Here is a 19,026-nt window from a genome sequence, read left to right as displayed (position 1 = left end):
GAGAGAGGAACAGAGTGACAGATAGTCGATACAAACTTGTTGATAAAAAGAGATCAGAAAAGAGATAGAGACAGAAACAGATAAATAGACTGACAGATAGATGGATAGGCTACATACCTGTGGATTAAAAGAGATAAAGAAATACAGACACAGAGAGATAAAGAAATAAATGTATACGAAATAGACAGTCTTAGAGATACATAGTTGTCAGTCACAAATAATTCAATAAAACACCCATACCTAGTTTATTGATACCTTTACACCATGACCTATTCTTCTAGTCAACTTAGATGGTATTTCTAGTAAAGGAGTTAAGTTAGGGTGTTATGTAAGCCCGTAGTTCTAGAAATTCACCTTGTATCTCCAGGAAATATCACTTAGAAAATAATAGACATCTTAGAAAATGGATCAGTATGTTGCTTAGAAATTAGAACATATATCAAAGTGTTCAGTATGTTGCTTAGAAATTAGAACGCACAAATCAAGGTATTCAGTATGTTGCTTAGAAATTAGAACACACAGATCATGGTGTTCAGTATGTTGCTTAGAAATTAGAACACACAGATCATGGTGTTCAGTATGTTGCTTAGAAATTAGAACACAAATCAAGGTACCTGTATAATTCCTAGACTGATACCATACATAGCCCTTTCAGCCCGAGGACTTTATTATGATCTAGGTAATGTTAGACTAGTGTATTGAGCTTAGGAGACGGCCATTCCCTGTGGAGAGGTTCGTGAAGGCAAGATCTAACCTGTCCATGTGGAAAAAGTATCTCCAGAAGCTGAATAAAATCGTCTGGAAGTAGGAAGAATGAGTAGTAGTAGTAGTAGTAGTAGTTGTTGTTGTTGTTGTAGTAGTAGTATTGGTAGTGGTAGTTGTAGTAATAGTAGTAGTATTGGTAGTGATAGTTGTAGTAGTAGTAATTGTAGTAGTAGTAGTAGTAGTAGTAGTAGTAGTAGTAGTAATAATAATAATAATAATAATAATAATAATAATAATAATGATAATAATAATAATAATAATAATAATGATAATAATAATAATAATAATAATAATAATAACAATAATAATAAAAGATAACATGGTGAAAAGATTAATAATTTCCCATCTCTTAACATAACCTTGGACTTTGAGAGGATTTCGTTGCGGTAAAGATATTCCTTGGCCCTTGGAGAATAAGTCGTATTGTTTTTAGTTTCCCCTTCCAAGCCTCAACTCTCTCAGGGAAAACACACTGGATAAGAAATAAGAATATGACTGCTGACTCTAATGACTTTACCTGGGGGAAGAAGAGAGAGAGAGAGAGAGAGAGAGAGAGAGAGAGAGAGAGAGAAGAGGGGGGGGAGAGGATACAAAAGGAAATATGTAAACAAGTGGGAAAAACAAACAAAAAGGCAGAAAAGATGAAAAGGACCAAAAGAATGTAATCTGTACAATTTATGAAACAGGTTAGACAGAAAGAAATCAGAGCGCAGGAAAAGAAAAATAAAGAGAGAGAGAGAGAGAGAGAGAAACGAAGGACTGATAGACACATGGGAAGATGGAAAGAGGAGAAGGAAAAAGGAAGGAAATGAGATGAGAAAGACTGTGAAGACTTAGGAAACAGGCAGAAAGAAACGAAGGGAGAATAACGAGGGAGATGAAAAGGATGGGAGAATGAGAAGAAGAGAAGGAAGGAAAGGAGATGAGAAAGACTGTTAGAAAAGAGAGGAAGAATTGAAGAAAGAATGGTCAGCTGAAAAGGATTGGAAAATCAGAAGAGGAGAAGGAGGAAGGAAGGAAAAGAGATGAGAGAGACGGAAGACGTAGGAAACAGGCAGAAAGAAATGAAGGGAGAATAACATGTAAGATGAAAAGGTTGGGAAAATGAGAAAAGGAGAGGGAAAAAGGAAGGAAAGGAGATGAGAAAGACGGAAAACATAGGAAACAGGCAGAAAGAAATGAAGGAAGAATAACATGTAAGATGAAAAGGATAAGGACTCGATTTTAAAAGGAAATTTGAAGCGAGAAAAAGACGAATGACTAAGAGGGATCGGGGAGGGCGAAAAGTCCGTGAGAGAGAGAGAGAGAGAGAGAGAGAGAGAGAGAGAGAGAGACTGCAGATCAATTATTTTACATTATTTTCCGAAGCTAATTAACAGCCAGTAAATCTGAACAAGCGATCCCCGGAAATTTACCGAAAAAAATTATGTGAGTAAAACTAAATGAATCAAAGCCAGTTTAACAATTTACTGGCAAACAAAGGGCAATTAATTTGCTTTCAGAATTTCGCAGATCAGGAGCCGAAGCCAAGCGTTCATTAGACACGAAACAAAATGCAGAGACGCCAAAACTTCCCAGATTACAAAGGAAAATGAAACGCAAAGAAACTCGACCTGGCAGAAATTATGGAAGCAATTTAATAAGAAAAATATGAACACCAGAAAATTTGAGGCGGAGGAGGGGTGAGGAGGGGGAAGGGGGAGTGGAAGGAAACGAGGGAAGGGGGAGAAAATCTGGGGACGGGAGAGAAGAGGAGAGGTGGAGGGAGGGGATAGAGGGAAGAGAGTAGAGGAGAGGGAAGGGGGAGTGGAGGAAAAGAAGAGTAGAGAAAGGAAGGGGACGGGAGAGAGAGAAGGAAATGTTAAAGAAAGGAGATGAATAGAGGAGAAGAAAGAAGGTTTATTGGAGCGAAAATGGGAGAAGAACTGAGGATAGGAGGGGAGAAGAGAGAGGAAAGAAGGGGAAGTGGAAGGGAAAAGGTGGAGAAGAAGGACCGGGAGGGAAGAGATAAGGGAAAAGAGAGGGAATGGGGATGGAAGAGGAGAGAGGAAATTAAACGAAGGAAGATGAAGGAAGGAGAGGAGAGGATGAGGGAAATGGAAAGAAAAATTGGGCACGAGAAGGAATGGCGATGGGAGGGGAAATGGTGGGGGTAGGTAAAGGGAAAGGGGGGAAGGAATAGAAATGGAAGAAGAGTGGAGAAGATAGAGAAGAGGGGTGACGAGAGGGGAATGTGTGACAGGGGAGGGGGAGGTGCAAGGAAAAGAGGAAGATGAAGAAATGGGGGTGGGAAGGGAAAGGAGAAAGAAGGGAAAAGGGGGGGGTAGAAGAAAAGTGGAGATGAGAAGAATAGAGATAGGTGAGGTCAGGCTGTGAGGGAGGGAAGAAGAGATGGAGGGGAAAAAGAAGAAAAGGTGGAAGAGGAGGAATATGGGAGCGAGTGAGATTGAAAAAAACGGGAAAGAGGGGAAGGGGATAGAAATGAAGGGGTGAGAGGGAGTGGTGGAATGAGAGGGCGAGGGAGGGGGGTAGGGGGATGGAATAGAGGGGATTGAGGGAGTGGAATGAAATAAGAGGGAGGGGAAGGACGGAGAAGTGATCTAGAAGGGGATGGAGGGAATAGGAGATAAAGGAAAGAGAAGGAGGTAAGGAGAAAGGGTGCAATGAGAAGGGAAGGAGAAGAAGTGAAAGGAATGAGGAAGGAGAGAATGGGTGTGAAATAAGTGGGCTTGGGAGGGAGTGGGAGTGAAAGGGGAGGAGGAGGAGGAGGAGGAGTGGTGAACGGAGGGAGGTGGGGAGTGAATGTAGAGGAGGAAGAAGGGGGGAGGAGTGGAAAGGAAGGGGAAGGGACAGAGTGTGGTTGAAATGAGTGGGCTTGGGAGGTAGTGGTGGTGAAAGGACAGGGGGGAATGGGAACTGAAGGGATGGAGGGAGGAAGGCTTAAAGGAGTGGGGTGAAAGGAGAAGGGGAAGGAGGGAGGAGTGAAGTGAGAGAAAGGAGTGGGCGAGGGGGGGAGGAGGTATGAAAGTGAGGGGAAGAGGGTGACGGGGAGGGCAGAGAGGGAAATGAGAGGGGTAACTTAGGGGAGAGGGGAGGAAAGGAGGGGCTAAGGGGAGTTATACAGGTGGGGGGAGAAGAAGGTGAAGGGGGTAACAGAAGGAGAAGGGTAAGTGAGGAGAGGGGAGAGAGGGAGAGAAGAGTGGGGGAGAGGAGGGGAGGGAAGGGGAGGGGAGGGAGGAGGGGGTAGGTGCCGTGTGTGAACTCGCGAAATTTACATGTTTTCATTTTAACTTTTCTTTCGACTTTTTCTCTCATTTGCCAGCCCACCCTGGTACTGCTGTCTCTCTCTCTCTCTCTCTCTCTCTCTCTCTCTCTTTAATATATTGACGTAACACCTTTAATGATGTGTCCCGCCTTGCGGCAAGTGGAGAACATTGCGGCATTGATACGGCACAGGAGAATACAAGAGAGAGAGAGAGAGAGAGAGAGAGAGAGCTGCACCGTCAAAAGATTACACTAGAGGGAAAATACACAGATCACGAGTATTTGATTCCTGTTACCGGCAGAATATTGTATTGAGCGAAAGGATATCTCTGTTAGTGGAGAGATTAGAAACAGACTTTTTAAATCTCTTCATTACGTCAGTTTTTATTAACCTCATTATTACGCTAGTCACCTCTGTATTTCCTTAGCATATTCTCCCTGCTGTCTATGCTGTCTGTCGGTTTTATACAACACTAGCAGGGGTACCCGGCGTTGCCCGGGCCAAAAAAAAAAAAGGCGAACACTCTAATCCTATTTGTTCTAGTTCAGTCTTTCTTTCTACTCCAGCAAGACCATGTCCCTCTTATGCTTTTGAAGAGGGATTATAAGAGTTCCAGGTCTGCTCTCGCAGACTAGCGCAGGGCATTTGTGCACACTTGTTTGCTATTACCGGTGACCTCAAATGATCTCCGACTGATGACCTCAAATGACCTCGGAGGTCAACCTGACACAGCCTGTGTCCGAACTGGAGGTCATGTGAGTCTCCATGCCAAAAAATGGGCTGCTGGGTCCAGTCGTTCGACCGTGTATTACCGGTTACCTCAAGTGACCTCCGACCAATGACCTCAAATGACCTCGGAGGTTAACCTCGCATAGCCTGTGTCCGAACTGGAGGTTTCGTGAGTCTCCATGCCAAAAATTGGGCTACAGGGGTACCCGGCGTTGCCTGGGCCAAAATGGCGAACACTACCGGTGACCTTAAATGACCCAGATCTAAATTTTGACCTCCCTGAAACCATCCTTGGGTCTCCCTGATTCAAAATATATACAGGTATGTGCCTAGGGGTCTCTGGACCTTGATTTGGGTGTGATTGAAGGACAATCAACGCTGCTCATATATATATATATATATATATATATATATATATATATATATATATTGGAGGTACCTGTCGCAGTGAAGGGACTAAGGGAAAGAACGTAGACGGCGCTTAGGCCGTTCAATCCACTCTCTCTCTCTCTCTCTCATTTTCTTTGTCTCCAGTCGATTTTGCTTATCTTAAGGCAGACTTCTTTATGTGGAGGCGTTAGCTAGGCCCTCAGTGTTTTCTTCCTTACTTCAGGTTCTTCGTAAGTTGAGTGAAAATCTTCTGTTGTTTGTAAGAATGTGATGGAAACTACGTCGGCAGAGAGAATGGGTTGAGAGAATGGACTACAGGAGCATGTGAGAGAGAGAGAGAGAGAGAGAGAGAGAGAGAGAGAGAGAGAGAGAGAGAGAGAGAGAGAGAGAGAGAACTAACTCGCTGAGGAGTGTATTAATTCATTCATTGAACCGCATCCCTACCTTCTGTATACCTTAATTTTGGCTCCAGCAACGCGATTTTAGTCAGCTTGGAAGAAACATGCCGAAGGAAAATAATCAAAATATTTGCATGAGAGAGAGACCACGCTTGAGAGAAAAGCTAGGAGAGGAGAAAGTGCGGTGCATTTGCTTTAAAGGGAGTGGTCTTAACCCCTTCACTGCAGTGACTTATTTTCCATTTTAATTCTAGTTGTTACCGACGATTTTTCTCAACAACAGAATTTTTTTTTTAGCTGAAATTAGATATAACAGTAACAGTAATAATAATAATAATAATAATAATAATTATTATTATTATTATTATTATTATAATAAATATAATAATAATGATAATAATAACAATAATAATAATCGTCTGGAAGTAGCAACAATAAAATAAAAAAATAGGTAACCGGATTGAAGAGGTTAAGTAGTTTTGCAGTCAACACACACACACACACACACACACACACACACATATATATATATATATATATATATATATATATATATATATATATATATATATATATATTTCCTTCAGTTATACAGAAAACTGTGACATATCCTGTGGGTGGTATTTTAAATGGTATCGGAGGCTTCGTGAGACGTTCTCCTTAGCGATTTTTTCCCCATGTTGCACCTCAGTATCCCCTTGAACATTTTTAGTGCAATCTTTGTGGACAGTAAAACAGCATAAATACCGCACAAAAAAATGTTAAGGTGTATTGTACAAAACGAATCGCTAAGGAAGAAGCGCTACAAAGCCTCCCATCCCACACCCGGAACCGCATGACGCAGCAGGGTCTCATGGCGCAACAACAGGTATCATAGTGTATTTTTCCACAGTCTTATTTATGTCTTTATTGTAAATTGCTATTATCATTTGTTATTTGAGTATATACACCTTCTATCGTATAATAACACCTCACAGAGTAAGAAGGAAGTATATCGTTATTTTTGTGATATACTATATTGCATTATGTCCTTTTCTTGTTTAGTTTTTTATCGTTTGTTGTACTCTGTTTGAGCTCACCTTCCTCAGAGCAGGGATAAGAATAGATAACACGGCAACTAACCATGGAAATCGCATTTAGCCATTCTTATCATCATCATCGTCATCATCATTATCATCGTCACTGAAGCATAAACAGTGTATCAGCCTAGTTCCTCATCTGGCAAGGCACTCGTAATGTGACTTCTGTAGCGATAACAATAAATTAGTAGCGAAAAAAATAAGCAAGTAAGGTAGTAAATCCTAGAATGGCTGAAATTTTTGCAACCGATGACTGCGAAAAAGATCGTGGTTATTTGTAGTAGAGTCATTTGTTTATATGAAGATATGAATATAGATAGATAGATAAATAGATAGATAGATAGCGAGCACTGATGTGTTGATCGTCTTGCACTTTTGTGTGTGTGTGTGTGTGTGCGAGAGAGAGAGAGAGAGAGAGAGAGAGAGAGAGAGAGAGAGAGAGAGAGAGAGAGAGAGAGAAACAAAATAAGCAACACAGGTTCGATCTGAGATGGACCAAACTTGGTGGTAGGGTTTAGGATCATGTAAGAGACTCACCTGTGGTTTTTGAGAATGATAGGTCTAAGGTCAAGTCACATGGTAAAGTTAACTTAAGCATTTTGGTTTTTATCTCATCTATACCAAACGTCGTGGAAATGTTCGTAGTAAGGCAAGGGCAAAGTTATGTGATTTTGATAACAGTGAGTCAAAGGCCAAGGTCATAGGAGAAAGTCAAATGTCAGGATCACATGGCGGGGTGAGATTAATCAATTTTGAACCGATTTGGACCAAAGTTTGTGGAAGCGTTAATGGCCAGGGAAGAATGGCGATTTATTCAGCAAAGGATAGACTCTTTTAGGCATCATCAGTTCCCTCTGTACTAAGGAGCACTGCATAGGTAAAGAATATCGCCAGGTACCAGTGAGAATGGAATGAAAATTATATCCTTGGTGTTGTTGTTGTTGTTGTTCCAGGTTAATATGAAGCGTGAACCCGGTGGACTGCAGACTATAAGTTCCGCTTCTGCAGTCCACCATCCTCCTCTCTGGGGATAGGGAAGTAGTTGAGAGACGTTTATATGGCCAGGCAGCTGAGCCACCCGGATATATCGATGCCTCTACAGAAACCTTCCCTCTCCAACACCACGTCCTTGGAGTGAAGGGATTATTTGCCTTTAAAGAATTATCATATCTACGTCTGTGTATTGATGTATTTCCTGTTATTTATATTATTTATCATCGCCTTTTACATGCCACATTTTATGACTACATATTTCAGACTTGCAACTTTCATGTACAGTAGGTATTTATGTTTCTCGCAGTTCTCGCATTTATCATTTTGTCGTGTACGTTCTGTAACATAATTTTACCTCTTCTCCGATCGGGCACTAACAGACAATAATCATACAGGTGAAACGTCAACAGGCTTTTATCAGTTTGTATTATTTAACACTTTTTTGCCATTCATTTAACAGAAATTACCTCGATCTTTAGCTGCGGACCTGCCTGACAGTAATTTAAAAAAGTGAAATGGCAACAAACATTTCTCTTTTCCGGTGAAATATTTTGATATTTATGAGATTACTATTTAGATCACATATTCTCGCCTTTTTCATCGTGTCAGGGAAGTCTATAATACAACAAAGGAAACTGCAAGAAACGTTCGTAATATTCAATGCGGTGCCATATTATTATTTTTATTATTATTATTATTATTATCATTATTATTGGTGGTGGTAGTGGTTATAGTAGTAATAATAATAATAATAATAATAATAATAATAATAATATCAGTTATTATTCTTGTATTTTTTTTGTTGTGTTGATGTTGGTGGTGGGGGAGTGGTGGTGGTAGTAGTGGTTTTAATGTATGTATTGTAATTACATAACATTCCATACCATTTGTAACATAATTTCATCTTCGTCTTCAGATTCGCGACTGGCTTACCCTGATGGAGCAGATGACGCGACAGCAGACGGTGGTGGTGGGCGACGCTGACGACATTAGGCAGCTCACCGAGAAACAAAAGGTAAGAACCATTTATATGTTCCTGGCCCATTCATAGGCACAGGTGGAGGAAATGAGTGGTAGGGAAGACAGAGGGAAGAGCTGTAGAGTAGTTTATATATGTATTGTCTTGGGAGGCTACGGATTCCCCCTCAGAGACTTTGAATTGTACAGTCTCCCAGAGGATTAATTCTAGGCCGGACCAAGGGAGCATATTCATCAGCGAGGTATAGACCAGACTCGCTTTACTCTTTTCATGGGTGATGGAGAGGGATGCCTTAAACAAGTCCATAAGTATCACGTAGATGCAAGAACTTCAGGATCCTAATATGGGGTTTCACTGAAGCCTACGGGCGTGAAACGAGAAATTCAGGGCCCTAGTATTGGCTTCGCGAAAGTCTACGGGAGTCAAGCACTTCGTTCCCAAAAAACTTTAATGAGTGACAGATGGACAGGGACGCTCCTAGAGATGATCCGGCATGTAAAAAAAATGGAGCGTTCCTTTGACCTTCGCGATTGTCTTGTTTACAGTAATTCCTTCAGTGAGATGATCTTATTTTTATTCATTGTTGATATACCAGGGGATTTTATTTTGTAAGAGACCCATAGTCGTAATTAAGGTTATAGCTGTCTGCTCCGGTTTCAGATGTCCCTCTTGAAGTCAGTAAAAGTGTCTGGAGTGAAGTGTTTGAGGAGTCATTATGCTGAGTGTTAAGGAGACAGTCGGAAGCTAATTATACCCGCACTCGCTTCGCGGTTATTGTGCTCACCATGTGTGTGTGTGTGTGTGTGTGTGTGTGTGTGTGTGTGTGTGTGTATGTATGTATGTGTGTGTGTGCGCGCGCACAGATACAAAATAACAATTTATATCCGATTTTAACCACTAGGTAGAGCGGTTGTTTTTTGGAAACAAAGTCATGGTCCCAGGGCAAGTTTAAAATTTGACTTAACAAGGTTAGCTTGCCCAGTTTTCACCCGATCTGTAACAAACTTGGTAGAAGGGTTGGGGGTAAACCAAGAAGGAAGTAGGTGAGATTTTGAGAACTAAAAGTCAAAGGTCAAGGCCACAGGATGATGTCGAAAACCGAGCTGAGTGTGTGTGTATAAACTAAACCACTGAATTAGTTTCAGTCTGATGTAGACCAAATTTGGTAGAAGGATTGGGTTTTGGCCTCATGTATTTAAAAATCATTGGTCACAGGTCATGGTCAACTTACACCGTTTAATCCGATTTAGATCAGTCTTTGAGTAAAGATTCAGCGCACGACAAGATAAAGGAACTCGATTTTGAAAAGTCATTCAGAGGTAGATCACAGAGAAAGATCAGTTGTCAGGTCAAAGGAAAGATCAGCTCAAACAGTTTTATTTCGATTTTTACCAAACGTGGTGGGAGAGTAAAGGGCCAGGCATAAATGAAATATTGAGACTTTGTGACCAGTGAATTAAAGGTCAAGGTCACAGACCGAAGTCTAATGTCAGGTCAGTGTTTCTCAAACTTTTTCACTTCATTCCCCACTTACGAGGATCTTGACATCCTCGTGGACCCCCTTCAGTTCTCGCTCAAGCCCTTACAAATAATGATGACAAAATTTGTTTTGGTACTGTCCATTTATTTTAATGCCTACAACTATTAATCAGAATGCATATTTTGTTACATATCAGTGGGATGGATGACATTGTTTGCTTTCAGTCAGTCGACTGATTTGAGGTTGAGTCACTGCACGTCTCATATCGGGGTCCACATCCAGCCGGTTTCGGCTTTTACTTTTTATGTGTAGAAGGGTGGATAAACTAGAGTCACATAAATATGTTGTGGAGAATGGCAAGAGGACTCTCAGTGCGATTTCACTGACACACTGATTTACTACTTACACCAGCCCGCCATAGCCTTCCTAAAATCCTGTCGTGACCCCCCTGGGAGCCCCGGCTCCCCATGGCTCCCAGTTTGAGAACCAGTGTGTTAGGCCCTTAGACCAACTGAGGGGCTCAAGTATTGCCCCGTCGGAGTGCTACTTTCTGTATTTTTTGCTTTCTTGATTGACTGGTAACACAATTATTTTCTATTCGGTCTCCAAGATTTTCCCACTGGCTCTTACAGCTAAATCTCCTCTCCGCCCACACTTGTTGATATGTATTCCATTTTTGCAAGGCGAAACTTACGATGTTGAAATCGTGATTGATAATGGTATGGATTGGTGGGTCATTACTGTTTATACTGTGGTTAGTGTTTCTCTGGATTTATTTTTTTCTTCGTGGGTCCTGCCCCACATCATATTATGATAACGTGAGTATGGCTAGGGTGATGATGATAGTGGAAAGGTAAGTCATGTATCCTTATTTTATCACGTTACTTTTTTTTCTTACTGATATTGTGGGAATACTGTAGGTTTAAATAGCTGTGACGGAAAGGTTACCCTGTTGCCTTTATTTTCTCACCCTCTGCTTTGTTTTTACTCAGGCAGTGCAAGTAAAGTTAGTACAGTGATAACAATAAAAAAGTAAATTTTCCAACCTTACTGTCATTTTTTCCCCTTTTTTATTTATTGGTTGTGAAGATCATGGCGGGTTTTTCCCCACTCATTTTTTTTTTTTTTACACGCCGACAGGAAAAAAATTAATTAATATTCGTAACTTTTTCTTCGTTTATTGAATGGTGCAGACAGTATTGGCATGTTTACAGAAAAGAAATAGGCACATCCCATGTAATAATTTCCCCACGTTTTTCTGCTTTTCATGAATTAATTTACTGGTTTCCAAAATGTTGGAACCTCCATTTGTTTTAACAGCGTTGTAAGATTCTGGAAAATTAGAAGTGATTAAAGAGAGATAAAAGTCTTCGGGAGTTTTTTTTTTTTTTTTTTTTTTACTGTGGCGACTAGTATGTTTATTCGTTGTGAAATAAGGGTTTTCCGATCGTGTATAAAAGGATAAACGTGCTTTAAAGAAAGTGTAGGCAAGTTAATTTCCATGGTGTATTTAATTTCCATGGTATACTACGTAACTCCAGGTAGAATGAAGTAACACAGAATTGACACATTTTTTCACACGACGTTACGGACGCACACGATTGCCTTACATGTATCGTTTTTGTACTTACCCATTTCTCGGCTAACAAACTCAACTTTTAAGCTCATTTTTTTTTTTTTTTTTTTTGCCAAGCGGGGTAGGAGATTTCTGAGAGAATTTTTCGGTGTCCTTTGTCCCTGCCGCATAACATCATGGCTTCATTTGAAACCATTTAGTAAACGGATTGAACGACGTCCGCCTATGTGGTATTTCTGTTTCCAGCCCAGACATTTGGAACATTGTGACTTTTGAAATATATAGCTGGTTAATCCCAAGTTTTACTAGGACATCAGCGTGCTGGAACAAAAAAAAAAAAAAAGCCTGGCAAATCACCGAGTTAAATGTTTACACTGACACGGCGGATGACAGGCAGACCACAGTGGTGGAAATTGTCACGTCTCTGTTTACCATACGTCTTTAGTCATATCTTTGAAACGTTTACCTATAGGGCTTAATTTCTGCATACACCGGAGCTATCAGGGTTAAGTCACAGCTGGATGTCTTTAACCTAGTACAATATCATTATCGTCATCATCATCAGTAATTATCGTCATCATCATCATCATTATCATCATCATCAGTACACACACCTCTTTTCCCAGGTACGGATGCGGCGAGGTAGGGTCTTAATCCCACCCTCCTTTTTATATAAACGTGGTGAAATTTATCGATGTGCTTATCCGTAGAATACACTTGTTGCGTCCCCTTTGCGCCTTGGGCCTCTCGTCGGGCGGTGTTTAGGAGGCTAAGTGTGGACATTGATCAGGGCTGGAGTGTGGTGGTGAGGGAGTAGGAGGACAAAAGAGAGGGAGGTGATGGCCGTAGAGGGTAGGGAGAATGGAATATGAGAGAGAGAGAGAGAGAGAGAGAGAGAGAGAGAGAGAGAGAGATTACGTGGGAAGTGTGACTGTGAAAGGGGGTGGGAGACATAGGCAAGAAGAGTACGAGAAGAGGGATGAAGATATGCAGGGATAAAGGAAAGGAATGAAAGGAATACGACAGGAGTAAAAGAAAAGGCAGAAGATAACAGAAGGAAAAAGGAGACAGTGAAGAAGTGATAGGGTTGAAGAGTGGGAGTGAAAAAGATGAGATAGTAAAGAGAGGAGATGAGGTGGGTAAAATGATGAGTTGAGAAAGTGAAAAGTGGGAGAAAGTAGGAAAGAGAAGTTGAATAGAAAGGGGTAATGAGAGTAAGGGGAAGAGATTGGGAAGTAAAGGGGAAAAGAGAGAAGAAGAGAGAGGAGAAATGTATGAAAAAGTGGAGGGAAGAGTATATGAGGAGAGAGAGAGAGAGAGAGAGAGAGAGAGAGAGAGAGAGGGAATGCAAGAGGTGAATGAAGAAACAGAAAATACAAGCGTTGTTGTTGGCAGAAGTAGGGGAGAGGATAATGTAAGTGTGTGTGTGTGTGTGTGTGTGTGTGTGTGTGTGTGTGTGTGTGTGTGAGAGAGAGAGAGAGCGAGAGAGATGTATCGGAATGTACGGCGAGGGGAGAGTGTTGGAAAAAAATATATTGAGTGCCAGAGGAAGGTTTGGCTGGGTGCCCCCTTCAACAAGAGGTGAGTAGGGGCTTTAGATGGTAAGTACATTGATTGAAAAGGTAAGGGTCCATTGAGAGAGGGGGAGGGGAGGGGAGGCAAGGAAAGAATGAAGAGGAGAGTGTGAGGCGGGGGGTGAAGACGAGAGGGGGAAGGGAAAGAGGTATAGGGAGAGAGAGAGAGAGAGAGAGAGAGAGAGAGAGAGAGGAAGGGGAGGAAAGGTGACAGTGAAGGTGAAAGAGGAGAGGGAGAAGGTGCATGGAGAGGGAGAGGGGAGGGAAGCAGGTAAAGCCGGTGGGGAGGAAAAACGGAGGGGAGTAAAGAGAGTGAGACTGAGGGAAGAGTGAGGATGATGGGGAAGAGAGAGGTAGGGTGAAGATTTGTGAGGGGAAGTAAAGGTAGAAAAGGAATATAAAAGGCAGAAGTAGCGATGGGAGAAGAGAAAGGAGGGAAAAAGTGAAGGTGAGAGAGGGGGAGAGGGAGGTAGGGAAAGTGAGAGATACAGAGGTAGGGAGGGAGGAAGGTAAAGAAGGAGAGATAATGAGATAGGTAGAGAAGGAAGGAGAGTGGAGGTGAAATGGTAATGAAGGGAGGGAAAGTGTAACTGAGAGGAAGGCAGTGGGGAAATGGTGAACATGACAAGGGGGGAAAAGGAAAGTGAAGGGAAGAGGGAGGTTGTAAGTGGAGAGGGAAATATATGAAAGGAGAGAGATTTAAAATAAGAGGAAGGGAGGGAAGATTGATTTGAAAATATTAAGGAAAAGAAAAAGAGGAATTGGGAGAAACAGGAAGAGTATAGTGACGAGGAAACAAAATTTATTGAAAGTAAACAAGGAGAAGAAACAGAAAATGAAACGCGGAAAAATAAGAATGCTGAGAGAGAGAGAGAGAGAGAGAGAGAGAGAGAGAGAGAGATCAAAGCGAAGGAGGAAATGCCCCTAACACGAATAATTAGGTAACACATCAGTGATCAGAAATAATTGCTTCTCTTAACAATGGTGTCACGCGGAGAGAGGGAGAGAGAGAGAGAGAATAAACCACACACACACACACACACACACACACACACACACACACACACACACACACACACACACACACACACACACACACACACACACACACACACACACACACACACACACACACACACACACACACACACACACACACACACACACACAGAATATGGGTGTGAGGAGAAAGTGTGAATCAGTAAACAGAGGTAAAGAGGACAATAAGAATACGAACCAAAACAGAATAAATGGAAGGAGCAAGGAATAAAGTTGTCAGGAAGATAGTGAGATGGAGGAGGGAGATAGGGGAATATAGATATAAAGAAAGGAGTGAAGGGAAAAGAAAAGTGATGGTGGTAGGCAGGAAGAGGAGATCGGAGAGAACGGAGTCGACAGCCTTCATTACGGTTTGTTCATTTATTTACTTATTTATTTTTATTATTTTTTGTTTACTCGTGCTGCTACAATACGATTTTTTCAGCTTAGTGGAGGGCATTGGTAGTGAAGTGAAGCAAGCTTGAATGATATCGTGCAGTAAAGTACCCTCATCTTTGTTTGGCTCGGACCCACCTCGCCACCTCGCTGTCACGCAATTATAACGTTATTCTTTTCAGGTCCACACACCCGTACACTTTCACCCACACACTGCAGCAGGTCGGGACAGTAAGGCATTTGGCTATAGATGAATGGATAGAGAGATGCTATTTATGCAATCTCTGTCGATATCAGAAAGGCAGTAGTAGTATACAAGAAAATGGAAGGACGTAGAATGCAGGTTAAATCGGTAAGGGAGAGATGCTAGAAGGCCGACAAGAATTCGTGACCAAGTGATAAGAGAGAGTGTAGGGCATCATCTGTGAGTGTTGTTACTTCCAGATTCAGCTGAGGGAAACCCTAGCAGTGAAATAGTCAAGCCACGACTCCACCAGACGCTTAAATAAGAAAGAAAAGTGAGAGGGAAGGGAGACTGAGGAGGAAAGTGTACGGAGAGAGATGGCGAGGGGAGGTGAAGAAATAATTTTTGTGAAGTAATTTTTGTATGTAATCTATCATACTACTTATTTGGAAGGCTTGGATGATGTGTTGATGAGTGTGTGTAGGTCATTGGTGTAGTAGTTTGATGTTTGTTTCTAATGTTTTATGTCTTCCTAGTTAAGCTTCATCCCATCATCTTTGTATAATAGTTGAATTAGAGTTCCTATCTTCAGGCGGAAAGAGAGGTCGCGATGATGATGATGATGATGATGATGATAAAAAAATTACCTAAACTAAAGTAAACCGCCTGAACTGAATAATAAACTACATAAGCGCTCTCTCTCTCTCTCTCTCTCTCTCTCTCTCTCTCTCTCTCTAGCGTGTGTGTGTGTGTGTGTGTGTGTGTGTGTGTGTGGCCAAGGAGTTGCTATATAATGAGTGTATTGTGTGTGTGTTTTTGTGCTATTAATTCAGTGGGGCTTAGGTGGGATGGTGCTTTTGTGTTGATGGTATTGTGTACGGGAGGCGGAGGGGCAGGCGGAAGAAGGAAGGGAGGGAAGGAAGGAAGGTTTAGAGGGAAGGAGTTAGAGGGAGGGAGGGAGGGGAAAGAAGGAAGGTCTAGAAGGAAAGAGTTAGAGGGAGGGAGTGAGGGAAGGGAAAGAAGGAAGGTTTAGAAGGAAAGAGTTTGAGGGAGGGAGGAAAGGAAGGAAAGAGGGAAGTAGGAAAGGAAGAAATTACAGGGAGGGAGGGAGAGAAGGAAGGAAGGAAGGTTTAGATGGAAAGAATTGGAGTGAAGGAGGAAAGGATTGAAGGAAGAAAAATATATAAAGAAATAAAGAGGGAAAAAAAAAAGGTTGGAGCATAGTAGGGAGAGGGAATGAAGTGGTAGAAGAAAGGTGAACAGAGAAAGGGAAAGAGGTGAGAAATAGCTTGGAAGGAGAAGGGGGGGAGAGGAGGAGGGAGATGGAAGGAAGAGCGGAAGAAAGGGAGAAAGAGAGGAAGGAATAGAGAGAGAGATGGTGAAGGGAAGTGATGAGAATGGCAGGGAGGAGGAAGGAAAATGAAGAGAGGGAGAGAGAGAAGAGAAAGAGTGGAAGGTGAAGAAAGGAGCACGGGAGGAAGGAAAGAGAGAGAGAGAGAGAGAGAGAGAGAGAGTTGGGGAAGGAGGGAGAAGGGAGAAGTTGGTGAGTGAGGGATGGAAGGGAGAACTGAGGGAAAAAAAGAAGGAATAAGCGAGAAGGGTTTTAGGAGAGAGAGAGAGAGAGAGAGAGAGAGAACGGGCTGCAATAAAAACAAGGACGAAGAAGTAAATCAAGAGCAATGATGAGAGTGGACGAGGCTCAATAAGGCAAGTGAGGCAAGGGAGGCGGAGAGAAAAAATAACAGATTTCTTCCGTCTGCAATTTCTTTCCCTCTCTGTCATGTCTTTTCCCTTCCTTCATTATTTTTATCTTTGTTTTCATTCTGTATGGGATAAAGAGCCATGTCGCTGGTTTCTGAAGATGAAATTATATTTTTTTATTGTGTTTTTTATGTGCCTTGAAAGAATTTTACGCTGAATTCTATCTCAGATCATTAGTTTCAGAGTTTTAGACCAGCCGACCTCATCCTAGAAAACTTGTGTTCTTTTGGTGATTATCAGAGTAAATGTAAATGTCAAAACACCTACATATGGGAAAAAATCTAGTTTCATCGGAAGTAAAGTCAGGTCGTTCAACTCATATAAAAAAGAGGAAAGCCATAGATTTCCTAGGTGTTTTTTTTTTTCTTTATAATGGTGAAAATAAAGAAACGGGTGAATTACGAGTCTTATTAGGCGTTAACGTACTCAAACGCCACTTAACCTGCATCTGTGTAATTCGAGCCCAGTCGAGACAAATTTCCAACTTTACCTTAGTCGTCGACCGTAAGTGAAACGAATCTATCACACAGGGAGTCCATCTTTAAAAATTTTTAAATATGAGACAAACCAACTTCCGACCCTCTTAATTGACTGAAATCAGGACCATAATGCACCAGGGAAAACAAAAGCGCACCGCTTATATTGACAATGCACCTCCGAGAAACAAAAATGCATCACCCTTAATGGACAAAATGTAAACAAACCGCCATCACAGACACGCATTGAAGACCCCACAATATCTCGCTTATTTTTAATTTGCTGAAGAAGCGTCACAGAAGATGAAGAACGTTGACTGGGAACTGTGAAAGGAATCGATTTCTAATATTAATGCTAATGAATCCGGTGTTATGGCTTAGTAAACAATTATCCCCTGTAGGAATTGTCCTCGTGTTACCCTGCTATTTCCCTTTTTTCGGTGTGACTTCTTTTGTCCTTTATTATTCTCTTCTCTTCCTTTTTCCGTGCCATAATTTGTCTTCCTCCCATTGTACCTTCCCGTTCGATTTGTTTGTCCTTTTTCACGTTCTCTGCTCTCTAGTTTCCGACTTTTTTCTGAGTCCGTGCTTTCCGGTTTGTTCCGTGATTTATTTTCTCGCTGTTTTTATGTATAATTATTTTGTCTCTTCTTATCCTCGTTTTTCTACTTTCCTTCTTCCTTTCGTTTTCTTCTTATTTCGTTCCTCTTCGGCATTCTTCCCTTTTATATATCTATATATATATATATATATATATATATATATATATATATATATATATATATATATATCATCCCCTGAAAAGGAGACGGTTGATTGCAGGAGGGAGACAGGCAAATTCAGCCTGCAGTCTACTGGGTTCACATTTCAGATGAACCTGAGTCTGCAACAACAACTAACAACAACAGTGATAATAACAACAACAACAACAACAACAACAACTACTACTACTACTACTACTACTACTACTGCTGCTGCTGCTGCTGCTGCTGCCGCCGCCGCCGCTGCCGCTGCTGTTGCTGCTTGACCTAATCATATTCTCTCTCTCTCTCTCTCTCTCTCTCTCTCTCTCTCTCTCTCTCTCTCTTTCAAACATTTTTTACCATGATAGAGGCGCATCATTAACTTCCCACCTGAATATGGCAGATACAGAGTAGTAGTTTATTATAAAAATCCCCCCCCCCAAAAAAAAAAAAAAAAAAAAAAAAAGGCAATACAGTGCGGTAGAAAAGTACCATAACATAAACCATGAGGCTGGATTTAACTGTACGTATAAAAAGGCCTGGTGAGGAGGGGACGTGTTTAATGATTTAGTGGTGGCGTTTCCTGCGAGGGTTACAATTCCTTCACGTACTGTAGGTGGAGATTTTCGCCCTGTTGCAGTCAGTTTCCCGTAGCTGATTGGCAATGTAAGGCAGTGCTGTGTCTCTGCGTTCTTTATGCAGCACTTCTTCGTGACTACCACCATGGTCTTGTGTTGCTGTGTCGTTATATCTCGGCATTCAGTATGGAGGATCAGTTTTAGACAAGGAGAGTGGATGAGTATAGCTTCTGTTCTGTGTTATGGATATGTCGACCCACTTGCCGTCTGAAATTCCCTTCTTTAATGAGGTACCAAAATGCGACTTATACTACATACTGAGGGTGTTGAGATGCAGCCTCTGATGTCAACTCTTCGGTGGTTGTGGGCGCCGTGGTAGTGGAGATAGTTGAGTGAAGTGGGTGTGAGATGGCCGGGTGAGGTGGGTGTGATAGGGCAGTGCAAGATTAATGTGCCGTTTGGGTCTTGTATTGAGCTCAGATTGCGGCCGTTCCCGGACTAGACTTTACGGGTTGCGGTTACTGGCTGTGTGTGGGTAGGAGAGTGAGGAGAGTTTGTTTGTCTGTCTATCAGTCTATCTGTAAATATGTGTCTAATCTGTCTCTGTATATATCTAGCAGTC

General features: G+C 41.7%; 1 protein-coding gene across 1 annotated transcript in view; it reads left to right on the top strand.

Moving 5' to 3' along the window:
- Nucleotides 1-19,026, top strand: part of LOC145401959 (dystrophin, isoforms A/C/F/G/H-like) — an 817,498-nt gene that overhangs the window by 44,737 nt on the left and 753,735 nt on the right. The window contains exon 3 of the mRNA XM_080274064.1: nucleotides 8,536-8,634. Within this exon, the coding sequence (XP_080130190.1) occupies nucleotides 8,536-8,634 (99 nt within the window). The remainder of the gene's footprint in view (nucleotides 1-8,535; nucleotides 8,635-19,026) is intronic.

Source organism: Coenobita brevimanus, chromosome 57 (assembly GCF_032717465.1).
Source record: "Coenobita brevimanus isolate Jiangsu-jjx chromosome 57, ASM3271746v2, whole genome shotgun sequence".
In the NCBI taxonomy this organism is placed as follows: Eukaryota; Metazoa; Arthropoda; class Malacostraca; order Decapoda; family Coenobitidae; genus Coenobita; species Coenobita brevimanus.
Note: the sequence above shows the minus strand (reverse complement) of the source record. Positions and strands in the feature narration are given on the sequence as shown.